The sequence below is a fragment of the Lycium ferocissimum genome, chromosome 9 (genome assembly GCF_029784015.1).
Source record: "Lycium ferocissimum isolate CSIRO_LF1 chromosome 9, AGI_CSIRO_Lferr_CH_V1, whole genome shotgun sequence".
Classification (NCBI taxonomy): domain Eukaryota; kingdom Viridiplantae; phylum Streptophyta; class Magnoliopsida; order Solanales; family Solanaceae; genus Lycium; species Lycium ferocissimum.
Genome location: NC_081350.1, coordinates 40,171,603 through 40,195,314, shown reverse-complemented (window position 1 = coordinate 40,195,314; position 23,712 = coordinate 40,171,603). Strand labels below are relative to the sequence as shown.

The 23,712-nt window shown below is 35.9% G+C and overlaps 2 protein-coding genes across 2 annotated transcripts in view; one reads left to right on the top strand and one right to left on the bottom strand.

The window, feature by feature from the left end:
* The first annotated feature begins 5,100 nt into the window (after nucleotides 1-5,100).
* LOC132030758 (E3 ubiquitin ligase BIG BROTHER-related) overlaps nucleotides 5,101-23,712 on the top strand; it is a 38,793-nt gene continuing 20,181 nt past the window's right edge. The window contains exon 1 of the mRNA XM_059420496.1: nucleotides 5,101-5,107. The gene's annotated coding sequence lies outside the window, so the exon portion shown is untranslated. The remainder of the gene's footprint in view (nucleotides 5,108-23,712) is intronic.
* LOC132031909 (uncharacterized) overlaps nucleotides 12,640-23,712 on the bottom strand; it is a 63,079-nt gene continuing 52,006 nt past the window's right edge. Inside the window, 4 exon segments of the mRNA XM_059421778.1 lie at nucleotides 12,640-13,404; nucleotides 13,556-14,617; nucleotides 14,729-15,004; nucleotides 15,080-15,269. Coding sequence (XP_059277761.1) covers nucleotides 12,883-13,404; nucleotides 13,556-14,617; nucleotides 14,729-15,004; nucleotides 15,080-15,269 — 2,050 coding nt within the window. The 3' untranslated portion in view covers nucleotides 12,640-12,882.

The following is a 23,712-nucleotide window of genomic DNA, read 5'->3' as shown; positions in this document are numbered from 1 at the left end:
GGCATGTTTCTTTTCTTATGAACCCATACATGACTTCCATAATATCCTATTTCCCAAAAGTTATAAGTTCATGATTCTCAAAAAATCTTATGATACTAGAGATAGATGTTTTCTACGATGATAATGATGATGACGATAATTCCATTTTTGGAGATTCCAAAGTTTACAGTCTTGATGCTATTATGAGATTATTGATCTCACCTTATGATAATTATTCCTTTAAGGTGAGATATAGAAATGATGATTGCTCCATAATATAAATCGGAGGTTACAGACTGTTATAACTCGTATTTTATACGTTTGGAAATTTCAGAGTCGGCGTGGAAAGTTAAGGGCGAGACCATTTTCAAAAATTATTTTAACGTACGAGTAGGTTATGAATATTGGTTATGAATATTGCTAGTGTGGAAATATTGAGAAAGGTTGAGGGCGAAAAAGGAAATTCGCAAAGTGGCATCATGGGAATAATGTGGAAGGCTAGGGGCAAAATGGTAATTTCACATGATGTTCAAGAAATTTCATGAAGGGCCATATTGGCCATGTGAAAAAAAGGGAAAAGGATGATGACAAATGATAAGTCATCTTTTATTTTAGAAAAATTCAAGAAAAAAAAGGAAATTTCTAGAGAAATATAGAAAGGGGCCATGTGCCCCTCACATGCATGTGGGATATATATATATATATATGAGGGAGAGGTCATCATCTTATGCAAGAGAAAGCAAGAACAAAAAAAAAAAAAAAAAAAAAAAAGAAGAAGGAGAAACTATAAGGCCTATTCGGCCATGGAGGAAAAATATGGGGTTTCCAAATTTGATCCCAAAAATTATTTTCTTCGTATATTCCTACTAATTTAAAGGTCCTCTTCAACATGGAAGAATTGTTGGAGCAAGAAAATCCTTCACTTGGACAAATTCATAACCTTGACAAAGAGGAAGTTTGAAAGGACAAGGTAAGAATTTAACTTTCTTTCATATGTTATGGGTGATTGTGAGTGTCGTAGAATGTAGAAATGGATGAAAAATATGGAAATATGCGTGTTGAGGTATGGCCGAGTACATGCCATGTTTCGTCGAAAATGTGTTGTGTGGTATTGAAGTGATGAATCCATTTTATTTAGTCTTTTGGTTGTTGGTGTAATGTATAGAAATGAATGAAAATGCATGGAACATGAATGTTGTTGTTGTGGCCGAAAATAGGGGTGATGGTGAGATATGATGAATTGAATTTATGTAGCATTTTGATTGTTGTTGTGTTGTGGATTTTATGTTGCTAGTAAAAGCTTAATGATCTTAGTGAAATTGTAATAGTTGGAGACTTGCTTAGAAGCTTATGTATATTGAGCATAATGTTCTTGCATGCATGGAAAGTAATGTTGTTAGTGTGGTGTTGATAATATGGTGTGGTTAGTGTGTTGTTATTGTTTTTATTGGAGTTGAAAGGTGTTGGATGGAGTAGAATGTTGGTTGCATCATTTTGAAAGTTATCTGAATTGAATAGAATTGGATATTGAAGTGTTGCTAGAATCCTTGTCGATATTGTTGTTGATAGTTTGGCCGGGTTGAATTCCCGGATTGTTGTGGATTGAAATTGGCCAAGATAGATTCTTGGGGACGGTGTATTTTCAAGGGAAATGCTGCCAAAATTTAATGCAGATAAAGTGTTTCTTTAAAGAATCAACTCCTAAATGCCTTAATTAATGTTTGGGTAAATGTGACCAAATTGTAGATTTTGGCGAACTTGGAACTTGAATTTGGAGAAGCGTAAGCAACGGAAAAAGGTATGTAAGGCTTTACCCTCTCTTCTTTGGCATGTCTTAGACATAATAGGCTTAAATACGTGCCTCGGGATGATTCCATTCATAGAAATCCGAACTTGAAATTTCCCTTTTTCATTCAATAGAATTGAATTAAGTTTGGTGTGTTTTATTGAAATAATTGTTTAAACATCTCTAACTTGCCCAAATGGAACCGAGTGATCCTTAGACCTTCATAAGTGACTCCATAAAGCTTAACGCTCGTAAATTGTGTACGCCACCTCAGCTGACTCGAGGTGGGCCCACTATTCCCGAATTCTCTCCTATTGTCCCATTTGGCTTATTTTCATCCTATAGTTAAGGAAAGCTTTTGGTTATTATTCCGACTACTAAATTGTCACACCCCGATCTCACTAGGGTGTGATGGGCACCCGACCCCGTAATCGGAGCCGAGCGAACCCACTGACTCTTCCTACGTACTAATTTTTTTTGAAATCTCTACGTCAAGTATACATAACAAGGTCGTCTGAAATATTCCTTTGTTGCTTAGAATCAAATAAAATATGTAACTATACGGAACTTGTATCGTAGTACGGATCGACTCGGAACCCACGACTCGTCTCGCAAAGTCTCTAACTCGAACATATCGTCATGGCACACATATATCGTGACTCGGCAAACTCCCGGACAAGTGGAGCCTACCAATTCCGCCGGACATCTTCTATGCTAGCTTCGCCTCGTGCAGGTTTACCTCGCGCGCATGAAACGCGGCCCCGAAGAAGAGAGGGGTCGACGAGCAATGTACCGAGTATGTAAGACATGAATAGTAACATGGAAAGAGATGTAATCATGTACAACAACGATGAATCGTAGAACATATTATGTAAATACGTAACTTTGTACTTATAAGTGTCCTTGCGTATATCGTGCTTTCGTAGCTTTCCTTACTATATATATATACATATATACATAAGAATAGAATATATATAATAATGCCGAGGCGTCGGCAACCGATCCATTTAACCATAATATGCACATCCCGCGTCCGGCATCCCGCGTCCGGGACGATATCATGTGCCATACTCAACCGATCAGGTGGATACGCGTACATAACGCTCTGCCCTTATCCCTATTTTCCCCGTAAATATATGCATATTTCATGAATAAATATCGGCGTCTATAGCGCCCTGTCTCTTTCATCATATACATATATCAGCGTATAGCGCTCGATTCTTTTTGTCATAGGCACATACTTATATCATATATATATATTCTAGCGTACATAGCGCTGCGAGTCCGTTTATCATATATGTATACTTATATCATGTATATTTATCGGCGTCTATATAGCGCTCTAATTTCGTTATCATATATATATGTATGTCGGGTACACATATCTATCGGGGTCATAAGGCATAATTCCGTGTGTTAAAATCCTTAGAATAGTCATTACCTATACTAGACTCGGGATATCCGTAAACGCTTAGCATCTCCATATTTTCATTGTTATAACGAACACATCGTCAATATATCTATCGTAGGCATTTCATGTACTTTGGAACCTTTAGATATAAGATCGTTCTCGTCATAGCCATTGAAAAACGTAGCCTTGGCTATTTCGTCATATACCTTTTCTTATTACGGCATCATTATTATCATCATAGAACTATGGTCGTCGTTTTAGTCATTAAGGCGTTCAATATTGTAAAACTTGGTTTTTGAAGAAAAATGAATATTTTGGAAAATCACTTGTAACTTTTAGTAAAGAAAATCATGCATTGGGGTCAAGGGTTTAGTTAAAACCACTACTAATTTGATAGTAGGAACGATAACCAAAAACTTTTATTAGCTATAGCAGGGAGGTAAGCTTAATGTAACAATAAGAAGGGGTTTGGGAATAGTGGGCCCGCCTCGATCGAATGAGGCGGCGTACACAATTTACGTATAATACGTTTCATAATGTCGCTTATGGAAGTCTTAGGGTGATCGGGTCTTATTCTTGCAAGTTCTAGGGTGTTTCGACCTTTCTTTCACTATTCGAGCACTTTTGGTTCAATGCCATCGAATGAATAGTAACTACTTTTCAATCTCGGATTTCTAGAGTTAGGAAGTCCCCGAGGCGCGAAATCAAGCCTATACGTCTAAGACATGCCAAAGAAAGAAAGTAAGGTCTCACATACCTTTTTCCGCTTCTTACGCTCCTCCAAATTCAAGCTCCAAGTTCGCCAGAATCTACATATTGGTCACATTTACCAAATGTTAACTTGAGCATCTAAAGGTGAATTCTCAAAATAACACTTGTCTACCAAAATTTCGGCAAAGATTTCCTCTGTAAATGCGCCATCCCCGAGATTCTAGCTCGGCCCAATTCAACAACAACAACCCGAGAATGGAACTCGGCCACAATACCAACAACAATGCCAACAATTCAATTCAATTAGATTCCATTCAATTCATATAACTTTCAAACGATTCAATCAATATACTACTTCATCCAATACTTTCCAATTCAATAAGAACATTCAACAATACATTTATTTCTTTCAAACTCATAAACTATATCAACATTTCCATAAGTTACCAACATCATTTTCATCAACTCAAGTGCCTATATTAAAATTGCATTATGCTCCAAATCAGCCCACAACAATTATAATTTCCATTGGAGTCATCAACCTTCATTTTCATCACATAATCTACAACAATCAATAACCAAAATACTATATAAAATGAGTCCATTATACTCTACTAAAACAGCCCCCACACGGCCTTGTCTTCAACATGCATAATTTCCATGAAGTCCATCAATTTCTACACATTACAACAACACACAAACATCTATAATACATACTCCAAACATGCTAAATAAATTAGTTTTTCACTTCTATATTTTGCAACATATACACGGCCACACATTAACATCCATGGCTCAACTTCAACAACCCTATTTTCATGTTTTTTTCATTCATTTCCACATACCACAACACCCACAAACCATTCATAACATATAAAAGGGAAGATTGGATCATACCTTCTTCATTCCACTTTCCTACACGGCTAGGCTTTGCTCCTTGCAAAACGATTGGTTTTCTTCTTCCAACAACCACTCCATGTCGACGAGGGCCTTCTACTTAGTAGGAAAACACGAAGGAACAAATTTTTCTTGATCATCTTCCATGGCACCATTTTTGGTCGCCATGGCCGAATACTACTATGTCTCTCTCTTCATCTTCTCTTTTCTTTTCTTTCTTATTTCTTCAACTAAAAAGATGACTCCAACTATATATATATATATATGTCTTCCATTACTTTCCATATTTATTATTTGGCCCCTCAACTAAGGAAATTTTATCACATAATCCCTCTCTTTAATTTCTCTAGAATTTTCTTGAAATTCCATGGCAAGGATGACTCATTTGTCATCTTTCTTTCTTTTCTTTTTTTTTCTTTTTCTTTTGTGTCACATGGCCAATTTGGCCCTTTTTAGAATTTTCATGAACCCTTGGTGAAATTCCCGTTTTGCCCCTCGACTTTTCTCAATATTACCATTTTGTCCCTAACCTTCCACATTATTTTCACGACCCATTTTGCGAATTTCTCTTCTTGCCCTTAGTCTTTCTCAATATTTCCACAATTCCAATATTCATAAATAATTTTCCCAACGACTCCGACACTAAAATTATTTTAGAACATAGTCTTGTCCTTAATTTCTCACCATTGTCTCGCAACATCCGGACGTACGAAATACGGGCTATAACATCCTCCCCCCCTTTAGAACATTCGTCCTCGAATGTTCAACTGACCTTATGGGCGTTGTAATGCTCTGGGAGGGTTCCTTTTATAACTACTCTTTCCCTTATGCCCGTTCTTTATCCTTTACCTTATTTTCCTCTTAATCGAACTCCTTGGTCTCCCTCCCTTTAAGGGGCTCCTTATATGCCGATAGTCCTTTTATGAAGTCTTTGTTGATACCTTATTCCTCGCCTTCCTTCCAATTCTATGCCTTACATATCGGGACTCTTTTACTTTTCACCTTTTTCCATCACGATCTCCTATTTTCAGTGCCGCTCACTCTCTTTCTTTTTCGAATATAGTACACATTTTCATCTCTTTGCATATATATATACATTTACTATCAACTAACCCACAAGGTACTTTCCAACGCTATTCAAGCCTATCCTAATTCTAGAGGCCGTGATGCGCCTCCCCGTCCCTTCACCGAGGTAGTCCGTCTCGTCTTACGCATCCTCTTATAGTCTCCAACCATTCGTACATCCTAGTTTTCCTTAGATTACCCCTGCTCTTCATTTGTCTCTTATGTTTCAATCTATAGAATTTCTTATAAACTTCCCAGGGGTCACCCATCCCGAATTGCTCCCACCGAGCACGCTTAACTTCAAAACTTCACTGAAATTCGGTGTCTTAATGCTGTTATTTTCGCGTCTACCTCCTCACACGACCTTTATTACATGCTCTGGGGCCAATCGAAGTCTCACAGCTTCCAAGGCATTTTCGTAACACGTCCTTTCTTTGCAATTACTATTTTACCCTTTTTCACTTTCCAATACTCACTTTCCGCCTATGCGTATGGCTACCTCCCCGTCCCGGGCTTCCGCATCCTCGAGGGTAGCGATCATACCTTTGTCGCCACGCCACATCCGTAATCCTTCCGAAACAACACATCAACATCTCATTTTTTTTTTTTCTTGCCTGTTCACAGTATCCCCTTTCTGCTTCCTCCGTCGCACGCGAAGCTTATATAAGGAATTTCTTTCTCCTATGACTTGGCTCTATCGCACGATCTAAGACAGAAAGAAGGTCAACCATTCCTAGATGCCCCGCAGCCTCCTGTTTATAAATGTGGCCGGCTTCACACCCATAAACAGACTCTACCGACATGACTTTGCGTACAACCCTTGGACCGACCTCGCCGATACCACTTTGTCACACCCCGATCTCACTAGGGTGTGATGGGCACCCGACCCCGTAATCGGAGCCGAGCGAACCCACTGACTCTTCCTACGTACTAATTTTTTTTTGAAATCTCTACGTCAAGTATACATAACAAGGCCTTTGAAATATTCCTTTGTTGCTTAGAATCAAATAAAATATGTAACTATACGTAACTTGTATCGTAGTACGATCGACTCCGGAACCCACGACTCGTCCGCAAAGTCTCTAACTCGAACATATCGTCATGGCACACATATCGTGACTCGGCGGCCTCCCCGGACAAGTGGAGCCTACCAATTCCGCCGGACATCTTCTATGCTAGCTTCGGCCAAATTCCGGGTTTACTCGCGCGGCATGAAACGCGACCCCCGAAGAAGAGGGGTCGATACGAGCAATGTACCGAGTATGTAAGACATGAATAGTAACATGGAAAGAGATGTAATCATGTACAACAACGGCATTTAACGTAGAACATATTATGTAAATACGTAACTCCGTACTTATAAGTGCCCTCGCGTATACTGTGCTTTCGTAGCTTTCCTTACTCATATATATATACATATATACATAAGAATAGAATATATATAATATTGCCGAGGCGTCGGCAACCGATCCATTTAACCATAATATGCACATCCCGCGTCCGGGCATCCCGCGTCCGGACGATATCATGTGCCATACTCCAACTGATCAGGTGGATACGCGTACATAACGCTCTGCCCTTATCCCTATTTTCCCCGTAAATATATGCATATTTCATGAATAAATATCGGCGTCTATAGCGCCCTGTCTCTTTCATTATATACATATATCAGCGTCTATAGCGCTCTGATTCTTTTTGTCATAGGCACATACTTATATTGTTATATCCCGCATTTTTGTGTAATTGGACAATTTGAGACGATCGCGGGAGGACGGCAAGCAGGCCACATCTTTATTTTGTTAAGTATATGAATGGCTTATGAAGAATTTGGGAGCGAAATTATTAAGAAAGGTCAAGGGCATAAAGGGAAATTCGCGATATGCCTCGTGGAATTATGGAGGAAGACGAAGGGTAAAATGGTAATTTCACAAGTGTTCAAGAAAAATTCTTGGAAAAATTCCAAGTTGGCCGTATGGCATGTGTGTGCACATGCCCACATTTTATTAATTAAGTGGGGCTAAATTGCAAATTATGAGGAAATGGGGACCAATCTTACAAAGGAAGACATGTAGTCTTCCTTATTCATTTTAAGAAAAATCCAAGAAAATGGAAGACTTTTCTAGAGAAATAAAGAGAGGGATTATGTGGTCATACTTTATTTTGAGGGACCTATTTATAAATAATGAAATTTGGTGGAAGACTTGTGGATATATATATGTAGGAAGTCTTCATAATTCATAAAATTCTCTAGAAATTTCATGAAATAAGAAGAAGAAAAAGAAGGAGAAAATCAATAGGCCATTCGGCCATAGTAGAATTTCCAAGGAAAAATTGATAAAAAATTCTTCAAAAATCATTTCCTACTAAGTAAAGGGTGCACAACAAGGTGGAGTTGTTGTTGGAACAAGAAAGGTTCAAAATCATACAAGTTGCCAAGAGTTAGGCAAGTGGGAAGTTGAAGAAGAAAGGTAAATTCTAATCTTGTTTTATGTGTTATACATGGTTTATATGTGTCGTAGTATGCTAAAATGAATGAAATTCATGAAGGGGAGAAATATGGTGCATGGCCGTGCATATATGTTCATGTGTAGGAATCATGCTTCAATTATTTTGTTTAGTGTTTGGTTGTTATTGTTGTGGATGATATGTGAAGAAAATGGAAGTTGAATGAATTTTGAGAAGTTGTAGTATGTATGTTGGTGTTGGCCGTGAGGTTATGGGAAGGATGGAAGAGAATGAGTCAATTTTATGTAGTATTTTGCTTGTTGTTATGTTGTGGATTCTATGTTGCTAATGAATGCCTAGGAACCTTAGTGGAGTTGTAAGTAGTGAAGACTTGTTTTAGAAGTTATATGGATGGAATGTAATGTTCTTGCATGCATGAAAGATGATATGATTAGCAGGATGTTGTTGGAATATAGATTATGAGGTTGTTATCGTTTTCATTAAAGTTAGAAAGTTTTGGAAGAAGTAGTAAGTTGATTGAGTGTGGAAGTTGTTGGTATTGTGTTGTTGAATTATGTAAATAGTTTGGCCGGGTTTGAATTCCCGGATTGTGATTGATGAGAATTTGGCTATGTCAAATGTTGGGGATGGTATATTTACAGAGGAAATGCTGCCGAAATTTCGGTAGCCAAGGGTTCCCTTAAGATTTTAACTCTAAGTATACTAATGAGAGTTTTGGTAAACATGACCAATTCGTATTTTTGACGGGATTGCAACGTGAATTTGACGTAGCAAAAGGAGTGAAAAGAGGTATGTAAGGCTTTACCTTTCCTTCTTGGCATGTCCTAGACGTAGCAGAGTTGGCCACGGGCCTCGGGGCCCTTCCCTTCCTCGAAATCCAAGATTGAAATTGGCTACTATTCATTCAATGAAATTGAACTAGAAATGGCTCAAATGTTGGAAAAACTTCCTAAACATCTAGAACTTGTACAAGTAGGACCCGATTACTCTAGGATCCTCATTAGTGACGTTATAAATAGTAATATGCGTTAACTTGATACGCCGCCTTAATTGGCCGAGGTGGGCCCCTTTGTTCCCGGATTTTCTTTATTGTTCCACGCGACGTATTGCGAAGTAGAATCTAAAGGAAACTTGTAGGTTTTTGGTTCTAATTACAAAACAATAGTTGTTTTAACTAGTTCATCGATTTTAAGGCTTGTTTTTCTTCCTAAAAATTTGTTAATGTTTTCTAAAATATTTATTTTCCTCCAAATCAAAGTTTACAACTTTTGGAAACCTTTATAATTAAAACGACGACTATGATCCCATGATAGGAATGCTAATACTGAAGGTAAGGGAATGACTATGACATCGCATGACATGACAAAATATGACGTGATATGACATAAGTATAAGTATATAAAATAGGTACATGTAAATAGGGTAAGTAAACGTATACACGACATATGTACGTGTACAAGCTATGTATATGAATACGAAAATATGTGTATGTATATAAGAGGTAATATGTATACAAGTATATATATAAGTTATGTATGAACCTGGGTCGGGGGAAGGGATACCCGGGGGAATGGGAAGGGAAATATGTTTCAACGCCACCCGATCGGTCGTTTATCATCCCGACGCGGGGTGCCGGACGCGGGATATATGGGTGAGCCGGTGTATATCGGCGCTATGTGGGTGAGCCCGACACTGTTCGGCGCTATGATATGACCTACCATGTCATGACCAGACATGCTATGATAAGATACGCTACGGTAAGTAATACTATGACATGATATGCTATGATCCGCCACGACAGGATATGATATGAAAAGCTATGCTATGCTATGATTCGCTATGATAGGCTATGCCATGGTAAGACGTGCTGTGATATGCTACGCTATGACACAACACGCTATGACACGCTATGACATGCTATACTATGATACGAGGTATTATGTTACGATATACTATAGCCTAACACACTATGACGCAAAGTATACTATGACAAGGCAAGATAAGATACAATACGATATGATACGAGATGATAATACATGACGAGGGTATAAGTTCTATCTTCTCCATACCTTATGGCTCCACGACATTATTAATTACGCATTATGTTATTGCTAGTGTTATCTTCCATGCCTTACATACTCGGTACACTATTTGTCCGACGTCCCTTCTTGTGGACGCTGCGTTTCATGCGCGGCAGTCGGCGAGACGGTGGACTTGATCCCAGGAGCTCTACCAACAAAACTTTAAGGCGCTCCGATTTGTTCCGGAGCCTTACTTCCTTGGTACTATTTTGTGTATATGTATTCTCGGGCACGGCTCGGCCCCGTCTATGTATATATGTACTATGTCCGGAGGCTCGTAGACGGATGTGTACGATTAAATGTTTGTATTTTGAGGTTGTTCGTGTCGTTTGTATAATGTGATGGAAAAGTTTACTATGTTATGTTTATAACACCGCTACTAATGCTAGTGTTAAAAAGAAAAAAAAAAAAAAAAAGCACGACCTACTAAGGCCCGCTAGGTAACAAGAATATGATACGAGTTAAGGGGGTGCTCGGTACAAGTATCGGGTACTCGTCACGGCCCGAGTTGGGTCGTGACATATATCATATATATATATTCTAGCGTCTATAGCGCTCTGAGTCTGCTATCATATATGTATACTTATATCATGTATATTTATCAGCGTCTATATAGCGCTCTAATTCGTTATCATATATATATACGTATGTCGGGTACACATATCTATCGGGGTCATAAGGCATAATTCCGTGTGTTTAAAATCCTTAGAATAGTCATTACCTATACTAGACTCGGGATATCCGAGAAACGCTTTAACATCTCCATATTTTCATTGTTATAACGTAACACATCGTCAATATATCTATCGTAGGCATTTCATGTACTTTGGAACCTTTAGATATAAGATCGTTCTCGTCCATAGCCATTGAAAAACGTAGCCTTGGCTATTTCGTCATATACCTTTTCTTATTCCGGCATCATTATTATCATCATAGAACTATGGTCGTCGTTTTAGTCATTAAGGCGTTCAATATTGTAAAACTTGGTTTTTGAAGAAAAATGAATATTTTGGAAAATCACTTGTAACTTTTAGTAAAGAAAATCATGCATTGGGGTCAAGGGTTTAGTTAAAACCACTACTAATTTGATAGTAGGAACGATAACCAAAAACTTTTATTAGCTATAGCAGAGGTAAGCTTAATGTAACAATAAGAAGGGTTTGGGAATAGTGGGCCCGCCTCGATCGAATGAGGCGGCGTACACAATTTACGTATAATACGTTTCATAATGTCGCTTATGGAAGTCTTAGGGTGATCGGGTCTTATTCTTGCAAGTTCTAGGGTGTTTCGACCTTTCTTTCACTATTCGAGCACTTTTGGTTCAATGCCACTGAATGAATAGTAACTACTTTTCAATCTCGGATTTCTAGAGTTAGGGAAGTCCCCGAGGCGCGAAATCAAGCCTATACGTCTAAGACATGCCAAAGAAAGAAAGTAAGGTCTCACATACCTTTTTCCGCTTCTTACGCTCCTCCAAATTCAAGCTCCAAGTTCGCCGAAATCTACATATTGGTCACATTTACCAAATGTTAACTTGAGCATCTAAAGGTGAATTCTCAAAATAACACTTGTCTACCAAAATTTCGGCGGATTTCCTCTAAATGCCCATCCCCGAGATTCTAGCTCGGCCCAATTCAACAACAACAACCCGAGAATGGAACTCGGCCACATTATTACAAACAATGCCAACAATTCAATACTTACAATTAGATTCCATTCAATTCATATAACTTTCAACATTTTCTTGTTCTAGTTCAATCAATATACTACTTCATCCAATACTTTCCAATTCAATAAGAACATTCAACAATACATTTATTTCTTTCAAACTCATAAACTATATCAACATTTCCATAAGTTACCAACATCATTTTCATCAACTCAAGTGCCTATATTAAAATTGCATTATGCTCCAAATCAGCCCAACCAACAATTATAATTTCCATTGGAGTCATCAACCTTCACATCACATAATCTACAACAATCAATAACCAAAATACTATATAAAATGAGTCCATTATACTCTACTAAAATCAATTCATCATACCCCACACTTGTCTTCAACCATCCCACACATATATATTTCATGAATTCCATCCATTTCTACACATTACAATACACACACAAACATCTATAATACATACTCCAAACATGCTAAATAAATTAGTTTTTCACTTCTATATTTTGCAACATATACATATTTTGACTCTCATCCTTACATAACAAAGAATTTGACAATACGATACAATAAAATTTAAGTAATACTCAAAATAAATTTCTCATTAATGTAACAATAAGATACAATACAATAGGTAACAACCATCAAAACAAGCTGCAATTATAAAATTTTACAAGTTTATAACTGCATAATAGAACAGCAATTTGAGGGAATTTTAGCATTCATGTGACATATCCTAGTTCCAGTGGTGAAAGCCTAAGAAATCATTCTCGTACACCTTCTTGATCCAATAAACACTCTCCATATTTCAGGTAGTAGTGTTCTGGATCATTGACATATCATTCTGGTATACAAGACGCATCCCTAAACCTTTGATCACCGCACCCTTACTGAAATCAGATGCACAAAGCTCAAGCTGAGTCCAGTCATCAGGTTTGTTAAGAACATCCCTGTAACCCGGGCACTGCCGCGGATACTGCGCAAATGGCCAATATCCTAGAAAAATGTTGCCTAAATCCAGAGGTTTTTCACTTCCTATCCAGAATTCGTAATAACCGGCAAGTTTGTTCCTAAAACCATCACGTCTTATCCACCTAAAATTCAGTCCAATTTCTTGGAATTTTTTTGGGTATTTAAGAGGAACTATAATATAAGGAGCTGTCGAATAAAAAACAACACAAACAGCACACCCCACAAATGTAGGTGTCCACCAATTTTTTGGCAGGGCCACTGAGATTGAAGTACCCCAGTTCTTGTACGTAAACCACTCAGGAATCTCCAAACCAGATATGCAAATACCAAATCTGCTATCACACACGGATGGTGATCTCTGCATGCGCCATGAAAAGAATGTTACATGCCAAGATTCATATGTGAACTTGGAGTACATATACAAAATCCCCTCCAGGTACATAACAAAAATTCAATTAATGTTTTCATGTCGGTAGAGTTGTGGCTTGGAAGCATAAATAGTTACTTACCTTGAGCATGTGCATCAACAATGAATCAAGCGTGGAGGCATGACATTTATTTCTTGGAAGTTGATGACATTTTGTGAGTGAAACTCTCCGCAGCATTGGATATTTGGTTAATTGATCAATGCTCTTCAAAGATGTGCATTCATCAGCATATAGCTCAACTATACTTGGAGGAAGTTCTGGAAAACTCTCAAGCCTCGTACAACCAGACAATGCAAGGAATTGAAGTCGAGTGAGACGACTGATGCTTGCAGCCGGAATATTGGAAAAATTGTTACCATCGAGATTCAATCCCTCCAAGGACGGTAAAGACCCAAGATTATATATAATGCCTCCGTCTGAAATGTTGCAGTCACTAAGATCCAGCATGGTCAATGAACAAAGACCAGATAAATTATGAAAATGTCCACCCACAGACTTCTGGCCATGGTTTAAGCTACTTACTTGTGAACCCAAAGCGTTACATCCACGGAGAGATAAATGCTTAAGGTTTTTTAGAAGAGAGATAGAGGAAGGAATTGTTTGAATGGCTGTGTGACTACAGTGGAGCTCCTGTAAACCAACTAAAATTCCCAAGTCATCTGGTAAATTTTTAAGTTTTGAGCATCCGGAGACATCAAGTTTTTTCAGACATTTCAACCTAAAAATACTTCTAGGAAGACTCTCAAGATGCTTGCAGTAACTTAGATATATTGCAGTAACTCCTGAAAGGTTCTCAACTGATGCAGGCAGTCCACTTAAAGCAGTCGCTTCCAAATACAGTTCTGCTAAATGATTCATTTTATCTTCTATTTCTGGGAATTCTTTTACCTTTGAGCAGCCTGTAAGAATGAGAATTTCAAGCTTTTCCAATCGAATACTCTTTGGTAGGGTCTTTATATTTCTGCAATTCTTCAGATTCAGCAAGACTAGCTTTCCAAGATCTCCAATAGAAAAATTGATTTCCACCAAACTTGTGCACTCTTCAAGAACCAACCTTTCAAGATTAGGGATACCTGAAAAATCTGGCGTCCTTATTAGCTTCTGCGAAAAGCTAAGGTTCAGGTACTTCAATTGTCCTAGAGTCTGTCACAAATACCCAAAAAGAAAGCCCTTGGGTTAGTAATTTGAATAAACACCATATTTTAAGGGATCCAACCAACTAGTAGGAAAAACAATAGATAACTTTATACAAACCTTTTTGGTTTTCCAGAGTTGTATGATGCGGCTATTTTTCAGTTTCAAACTAACAAGTTGTTCTCCCTGAAAGCTAATTGGCAGACTTTTCGAAGGATATCCGTGCCAATCAAGCCACCTCAACTCATCATGAAGGAACTCAGGACCCCGGCAAAAATATGCTTTCCGGAATTTGAGAAACCTTAGTCTGGTCATCTGCATGAAGGCCGTGTGACTAACATTCACTTGTTCTTCATTAGTCAAGTACAAGAATATGCCCTCGATCTTTTCAGTGCCCTAATAAGAAAGAATATTAAAGGCGGATGAGAAAAGGAAAACAATATAAGAAGTCATATGTTTGCAAATACGTACCGAATTTCTTTCAAGTACGGGAGAAATATCTTCGCGCTTCCACAACCTACTATATATTCTTGGATCATAAGAAGCTTCTCGACGAACAATGTGCCAGCCCATTTCTTGTATCAATTGGTGCATTATAATGCGACCATTTGAAATAGTAATCAAACATTTTTCCATGAGAACGTTTATGCCAATGACAGGGCTAAAATGAAAACTCTCGAGTATTTTGGTTATTGAATCTCTCCTCTTCCCTGAAAAGAAGCACGCAATGTCTAAGAATATCTTTTGCTCAAAATATTGGAGCCCAATGAAACTTGGTTCTAGTTTCTTCAGAATTTCATTTTCTGGGATTTGTTTCAAACGTTCCACTTCACTCGTCCATTCAGCCAAACCTCTTCCATACAAGAAACTGCCCAGAACTTTAAGAGCCAAGGGGAGTCCAGCAGTATACTTTACAACTTGAGCTGATAGATCCTCAAATTCCTTGGTAGGACTGTTCTTCTTGAAAGCATGTTGTTTAAACAGTTGTAAACTTTCATCTTCATTTAATGTTCTCATCCTGTACATCCTTTCAGCCTCATATTTAACAAGCAAGTGTTTATCTTTGGTTGTTATGATGACTCTACTTCCAGGACCAAACCATTCACGCTCCCCAGCTAAAGCGTCTAACTGATCTATGTGATCAACATCATCAAGAACAAGAAGAACCTTTTTGTACCGTAGTCTTTGTTTTTGCATATTAACTCCTTCAAACGAATCGTTGATCCTTAGTTCTTTTACAGCAAGGATCTCAGAAAGAAGTATCTCTTGCAAGCGCTCTAGGCCCTGTTTTGCTGAACGGTCTCTGACTTCATGAAGAAAACATGCACCTTGAAATTGACTCCGAATATTATCATAAACAACTCTCGCAAGAGCTGTCTTCCCCACTCCGCTCATTCCTAGTATTCCAAGGAAGCGAACTCCACCAGACTCAACGCCAAGCATTTTATATACTTTGTGCATGTGTAACTCCATTCCGACAAGATTTTCAGCATTGCTTGCATGTCTCTGACCACCCAATCTAGCTATTATATCTTCTGCAATTTTCTTTATGGCTCTAGCTTCATGTCTGCATACCACAAAAGGATAGTAAAACTTCATTTATCAAAAGTGCTTTTTTTTTTTTTCTTTTTTTTGATCCAGAAGGATAAGTAATACCACAGACAACTGTATATTTTCTTAAATTTGATTTAAGCTAAATTTTTCATTTTCACAACTTTATCTAAATGAAGTGTAATTCCAACCATGGCCCAACAGAATGTACATAAGAATGGTTTAAAGCATGTTCTCTAATATTACTGAAGCCGTCCTTTCCATGAATTTTTGAATTCCCGGAAGCTGTTGAGCGACTGATATTACCTCTTACTATAGCTCTTCATTTCCAGTAATGTTTTGGAATGCAATGAGGCATACAAAAAGAAATCAAGGCTCAATCATTATGGCATTCTCTAATGCTGTGGAATATTGTAGCTGAGATTCAGGCTAGAGCTTTCAGACTGCAATGAGCTGTAGACTATATATAGTGATCCTTGAGCTGGACTCCGAGTTTGTTGTAGACGTGATTAACGGCAAAACTAAAACATCATGGGACTTACAAGTATGGATAAAGAGAATCCAGCAGAATTTAGAAAGGATCCAAGGAGAAATGAGACATTGTTATAGAGAAGCAAATATTGTGGTTGATGCATCAGCAGAGTTTGCACCTACAGGTCAATGAACAAAAGGCCTTTAGGACAGTTGGGGGAGCATCCAACAGCTGCCAAAGGTGCATACATGATGGATAAGTTTAGCACGCCAAACTTCAGGATTAGACAGAAGAAAAAAGGTATAGGCTGATTAAGACCATGAACAACAGAGTACATCAGTTGGTTATACTCATTTGTTCATATTTAATTATTTTGAGAGCTTAAATGTGAATGAATTGTAAATAGAGGGACTCTCTATATAGATTTTTGTGAGCTTATCTTATTTGGGAGGTTAGTATATCCACTTCGTTGTAACTTGTTTATGATATTAATAAAAGCCGTCCGCCGGGTTTCAAAAAAAAAATAATGATGGAAATCTACTTTTAAGGAGTAGAGATAATTCTACCCTACCCCCCTCCCCCCGTAAAAAAAATTAATATTTTTGAAAAAAAAAAAAAAGTTTTGGCTAAAGAAAAAAAAAAAACCCAAAAAGGGTCAATTTTCCCCTTGAAGTGGGAGTGAGAAGTTGTGGTGATCGATTTAGAGGATTGAGAGATGGTGACTGAAAAAACTGTTGACCAGATCCAGACTATTTCGCTAAGTTCAGGAGCAAATTTGAACCTTTTCCGTAAATAAATTAAACTGTCTCCAAGCTTCAAATGAATTGTGGGAGGGGTATAGCCGAAGAATTTCTTCGGAAGTCCACCCAAATTAGCTTTAAATAAAGATAATTGGTTTCATGATACTTACGCATTGGCAGTATTTAGCAAATAACAGCCAGATAAATTAGCTGCTTCCTCCAGTGCTGCCCTCCATTTTTGCACCTTGTCATCCTTGAAACAGGCTTCATGATTGCTAAATGCTTCTCCAAAGTTGGATTTTTGTTTCCTCACTGTTGATGGATCTACATCATAGAAAACTGGAAGGACAATTTGTCCTTTTTGTTTGTTGCATTCTATGATCTTCACTAACTCATCTAAACACCATGTGGAATTAGCATAGTTTTTGGAGAATATGATCAAAGCTATCCGCGACTCTTCAATTGCTCTCATAAGGTCTTGAGAAATGGACTTGCCTCTCTCAAGTTTCTCATCATCTTTGAAGGTATGAATACCCTTTTGTTGCAAAGCAACATAAAGATGATCAACAAAAATTTTGCGTACATCTTCACCTCTAAAACTTAAGAAAACATCATAACTCCATTGAATAATTTCTGGGGATGGAAGCAATGAGCTTTTCTGATTCATTTTTGTGGCTGAAAAACTAAATGATCAAACAAAAACTTGGCTATAATTGTTTTAGTTCTCCTGCAAGACACTAAAACAAGAAGCTAGAAGAGGAAATTAATAATTAACCAGTGGATCTATCACAGTGGCTGAGGATTTTGAATAATATGTAGACCTAGAAGCAGCTTGTATTTATCTGTGTAGACTGAAGACTTAACAATTAGAGCACTCTTCTTCCAGGAAAGTGTGTGGTGGAAGTTGAGAAAGTCTGTGGTGGCTAAATAAGAAACACATAAAGACCAGGAAAAATCTCTCTTTGGAAAAACTAAAATAACGTATTTATTCCTTATTTGTGTTATCTATTTTCAAAAGAAGAATTGTCTAGTTAATCCAACTATCATAGATAGGAATCCTCCATACCAATGCACTCACATTGTATAGAATTGGACATTTACAAATACAGTACTAGTAAAACACCTCAATAAGTAATATTTAATTACATGAAGGGTTGAATACATTCAAGAGCAGTAATGCATTGAATCAAAACATAATTAAAGATCTAATTAAATAGTAGTAATATTTAAATTACGTAGAGGGTGTGTGAATCTGAAGTTCAAGAGACCTACCTTAATGCAGGCCTTAATTTATTAGTACATTTGTAATCAACTTTACGTGCCAGCCTTTCCATTGCTATAAAATAATTAGAGAATTACGAGAGTTACATTAAGCAATTAAATGTAAAATTAATTAGGAGTAATAAATACATGAAAGGAAACGTTCAAGGAATGCACCTAAAAAAGGGAAGAAAGGATTAAATATAAAATAATAAGTAATATTTAATTACATGAATAATTATTTATTTATTGTTTAATAAAGATTTAAATTCAAGATGTGTGTCAGTATATAGTAGATGATTTAGCATTGAATCAAAACATAATTAAAGATCTAATTAAATAGTAGTAATATTTAAACATTTTGTACGTAGAGGGTGTGTGATTATATAGTTCTCTCGTTCAAAAGACCTACCTTAATGCAGGCATTAATTTATTAAAAGTACATTATTAATCATAATGGCAAAATACTTTACGATAGAATCCAGCCTTTCCATTGCTATAAAATAATTAGAATACAAAGAGTCGTTAATTTAATTAATTGAATTGTTAGCATGGGAGTTAAATAAGATTTAATGAAAGATTTTGAAATTGAGCAATTAAATGTAATTAAGTAATTTATTATGGAAGGATTAATTCAGATTTTTTGAATTAATTTCATAATAGGAAGCCTAATTAAATTTTGCATGAATAAAGGAAAAATGGTATTATTTAAACGGTGGAAAATAAAGACAAGGAAAAGGGTGCAAATCAGAAAAAATAGCTATTTCAAAGGTTAAGGGTTTTATAAGTTTCTACACTTTTTCATAGAAATACGATTCCTGAATTATTACTCATCATTTTTATGGTGTGTTCATGATTAAAGATTTGATTAACTGATCGCAGATCACAGTTTAATTTATCAAGATTATGTGTTGTCTATCTTCTTTATACCCGTATTCCATCATTGTTTTTGCAGAAAAAGCAAGAACTTGCGAGGACGGGAAGTACCTAGAGCAGTTGGAGTCTAGAATCCAATTAGCCATCAGAATCAACTTCACTACCCTCTCTTCTTTTTAGGTGTTAAGATTGTTCGACACAAATTTATGTTAGAGCAAATCTTTATACATAATTGTACAGGAAAGTATAGAAGCATAATTTATTATCCTAGCATGTAATATTTTAGTTTTAGCATTCAAATATTCTTATTATACTTTTAGTAGTTATTTCTACTTTATATAAAGAGATAATTGATATGTCTTTTATTTCTTTATAATGAGAAGATATCTGTTATTTCTTGAAGGTTTTATTTTGTGATTGCTAATTGTCATTACTCCTATAGCAAGGGTGAAATCTTTTCGCAAAAGTTTAAGGAAAAAGTAGAGATCTACAAGCAATCTGCCATAAACATATCTAAAAAATAAATAGATTTTCAACAATAATTTAATGAATTAAAAAAACTAAAAAACAGTAACAATTTAAGAAATTAAATGGTGATTTATGATGTTCAGAATTCAACAGACCTAAATCATAAAAGTGCAAGATTAGAAAAGGTAACCTAATAGTGCAGCTTACCCGTACGATCAATTTGCAATCTCATTTCACCAGAAATGACAAATTAGAAAGAGAAAATACTAAATTTTTTCAAAAAATAAACAAAACTACAATTTTATTTGATAAATAAAATATGACATTATTGGTTCAATTTAATTTTTAATAAGGCCAAATATTTAATTCTATGAACTTTATGATGACTATTACTTTTGAGAAATCAAAATGTTAATGTTCTCTTACAGAACTATCAAGCCGAAGATCAATAATACAAGCAAATTAAATTACATAACTGAAATTGCCTCCATATGAAATTGCTTGAAAAAATAAACAGGCTCGGAAAGAAGATAAAGAGTAAAAATCATTGATTGTTTATCTTTTTGCAAGTTATTAGATTATTGATCTTTTGAAATTGTTCATTTTCATTTGTTTTTCTTTTTAGCTTTTTACACACCTATTACTTTGGAACATTAATTAAGATTGTTACTCCTTCCGGTCTATAATAAGTGTCTTTTTTTTTCTTTTTGCACTTTAACAAAATACTAACGCTTAGAGAAAAATAAATATTTTGACTAACTTACTTTTAATTAAATATCACTCATTTAATTAAGTTTGTTGATTACATTAAAACTCACTTATCTAAATAGGGATAAATAAATTTGGAAGAAAACAATTCATACCTTCTTGATTATGTGAATGAACACTTATGTTGGATCAAAATAAAAATGCTAAAAGAACACTTATTAGCTAACATAGTATCCTAAGTTTCAACTGAAAATGTAAAATTCAAGGACAATCTCCTGAAATTTCAATTCGAAAAATTGAACTTTAAGATACTATCTTGAAAGTTTCACTCTTGATTGAAGGAAGACCTGCAAATTTGACTATTTTTTTCGAAACAAATCTCATTACACATACAATGTACCTATATAACTAAGTTTAGTTGTTCAATCCAGCAAGTCAGGCAATATCTTATCATTTTACGTGCAACAATCAAGTTGGATGGAATAGACTCACCATTCATATAAGTTTGAGCTTGCATTTTTTTAAAACCATTATATTTTAATCATATATACTCCCTCCGTCTCAATAAAAATGTATGAACTAATTAACATGAGATACACGAGCAAAACACGTGTCCGAGAATTAGTTATACTAAAAGTGGCAAGCTCTAAATGTCAAAGTTGAATTACGAAAATGCCCATCAAATATTGAATGACCATTTTACCCTTAAAATAATTTAGTCTTTCACAAACAAGTACATTAAGTACGATTATGTTACTTAATAATGTAAAATAACTACCTGTACTATTGATTTTCTACACTAACCCCCCACCCCCCGCACCGCCACACCCCGACACACACCCACACCCACTCCACCACCCTAAAAAAACAATTTAAAAAAAAAAGTTTTATTTTTTATTTTTTTACACCCCCACCCCTGGCGACCCCCTCCCCACACACCCTGACCCCACCAACCCTCCAAAAAAATTAAATATTTTTATTTTGGTTTTCTACACCTCCTTCTGTTAATTTGGCGCGTTTCTATTTGGTCTAGACAAGAAATTGGATAATTTTTCACTATTTGTTAAAACAATTGCTAAAATTGAAAGAGGGAGATATATATTTATATTTCAGATGTTTGATTAATAAAAAAATAGTTTTTTATATGATAAATATTGTGAAGAGGTGATTTTTTGGTGCTTATGGTCCTTGCATATTGTTTATTTAAAATTTCTAAGTATTTGAGTTTTAACAGTATAATTCCTTCTAAGTTCAGTTGATTTGGTGTATTTTTATTGGATCTAGATAAGAAATTGGATAATTTTTCACTATTTGTTGTTAAAAGAATTGCTGAAATTGGAAGAGGGATATGTAGATTCGTTCGGAAGATTAATCTAGAGTTGCGTGAAATTTATATTTCAGATGTTTGATTAATAAAATTAGTTTTTTATATGCTAAATGTTGTAAAAAGGTGATTTTTTTTTTTTTTTTGGTGCTTATGGTCCTTGTATATTGTCTATTGAAAATTTCTAAGTATTTGAGTTTAACAGTATAATATGTTTTTACACTGGTATTTAGAAGTTGTTGTCTTGGTATATGTTATGTACTTATATTATTATGCTTGGATATGTAAATATTAATTCTTTAACATTTTGCAATGCTTTTTGAATTTTATACAGCTCTTGTTTGTATTTTCTACTGTTATTATTTAGTTTCATGTATATAAAGTTCTGTCTCATTCCTTGCAATTTATAGCACTGGATATGATTGATAGAAGCATAGAATTCACCATATAATGTTCATTGGGTGGGAATAACACATAGTGTGGTTGGATTTGCTGATTTAAAATTGGTGAAGTTTTATGTTTACATAATTGTAGAATATTACTGCATTCATAGGTGTATTCGTTTCCCAATAATGTCATACATAGGGTACGTTATCACTTGTGAAACTAGGCCATTTTAAAGGATGAAAATTCTCAAAGATCATTTATAAGATTTGATGCTGGTTGTGTAAGAGAGGAAGTCCGATTGTTTAATAACTTACTTTTGTTCATATGCCTAATCCTTTGAACAGAAAGTGATTTTTCAATGTTGTCTTTCATAATCTAGTAAAAGTTTGACATGCAACTTCCACAGATTTATTGTACAATTAAATCCTTATAAAAAAGTTACTCCTATATATTGGTGTTAGTAGAAATTGATTTCTCTGATTATGATATTCTTTGCCCCAGGGATAGTTGTTTACAGTCATGTATTTATCTTTTATTTTGAAGTGACATGTGATTTTTTTTACAAATCTGCATGTAAGCATGCCTTGTTATTCCATAAGTCAAGTTTGATATCAAGCAGAAATATGTTGACCTTTTGAATCATTTTCACCATGTTCCTTGGTTTACAGTAATGTAAATGCATTCCTGTTTCTTGCATAACTTATATGGTGCTGTATAGATGTTATAGGTGTTTGGTTAGTCTCTTGAAGATCGAAGCTGTGGTATCTTGGTTTATTATGTATTCTACCTGTTCAGGAGTTTGTTTATGTGTACTACCAATCTGATGTTTTTCTGTTTGAACTGCAGTTCTGTATACAATGTCGGATGGTCAGGAGAGTGATAAGAACATTGAAATATGGAAGATTAAAAAACTTATCAAGGCACTGGAAGCTGCTAGAGGCAATGGCACCAGCATGATTTCACTTATCATGCCTCCATGTGATCAAGTATCTCGTGTTACCAAGATGCTTGGAGATGAGTTTGGAACTGCATCAAATATTAAGAGCAGAGTGAATCGCCAATCTGTGCTTGGTGCAATCACATCTGCTCAGCAGAGGCTTAAACTCTACAACAAGGTTCCTCCGAATGGGCTTGTCCTTTACACTGGAACAATTGTGACTGATGATGGGAAGGAGAAGAAGGTTACAATTGATTTTGAGCCCTTCAAGCCCATTAATGCCTCACTCTATCTTTGTGATAACAAGTTCCACACAGAAGCCCTGAATGAACTTTTGGAATCTGATGACAAATTTGGATTTATAGTGATGGATGGGAATGG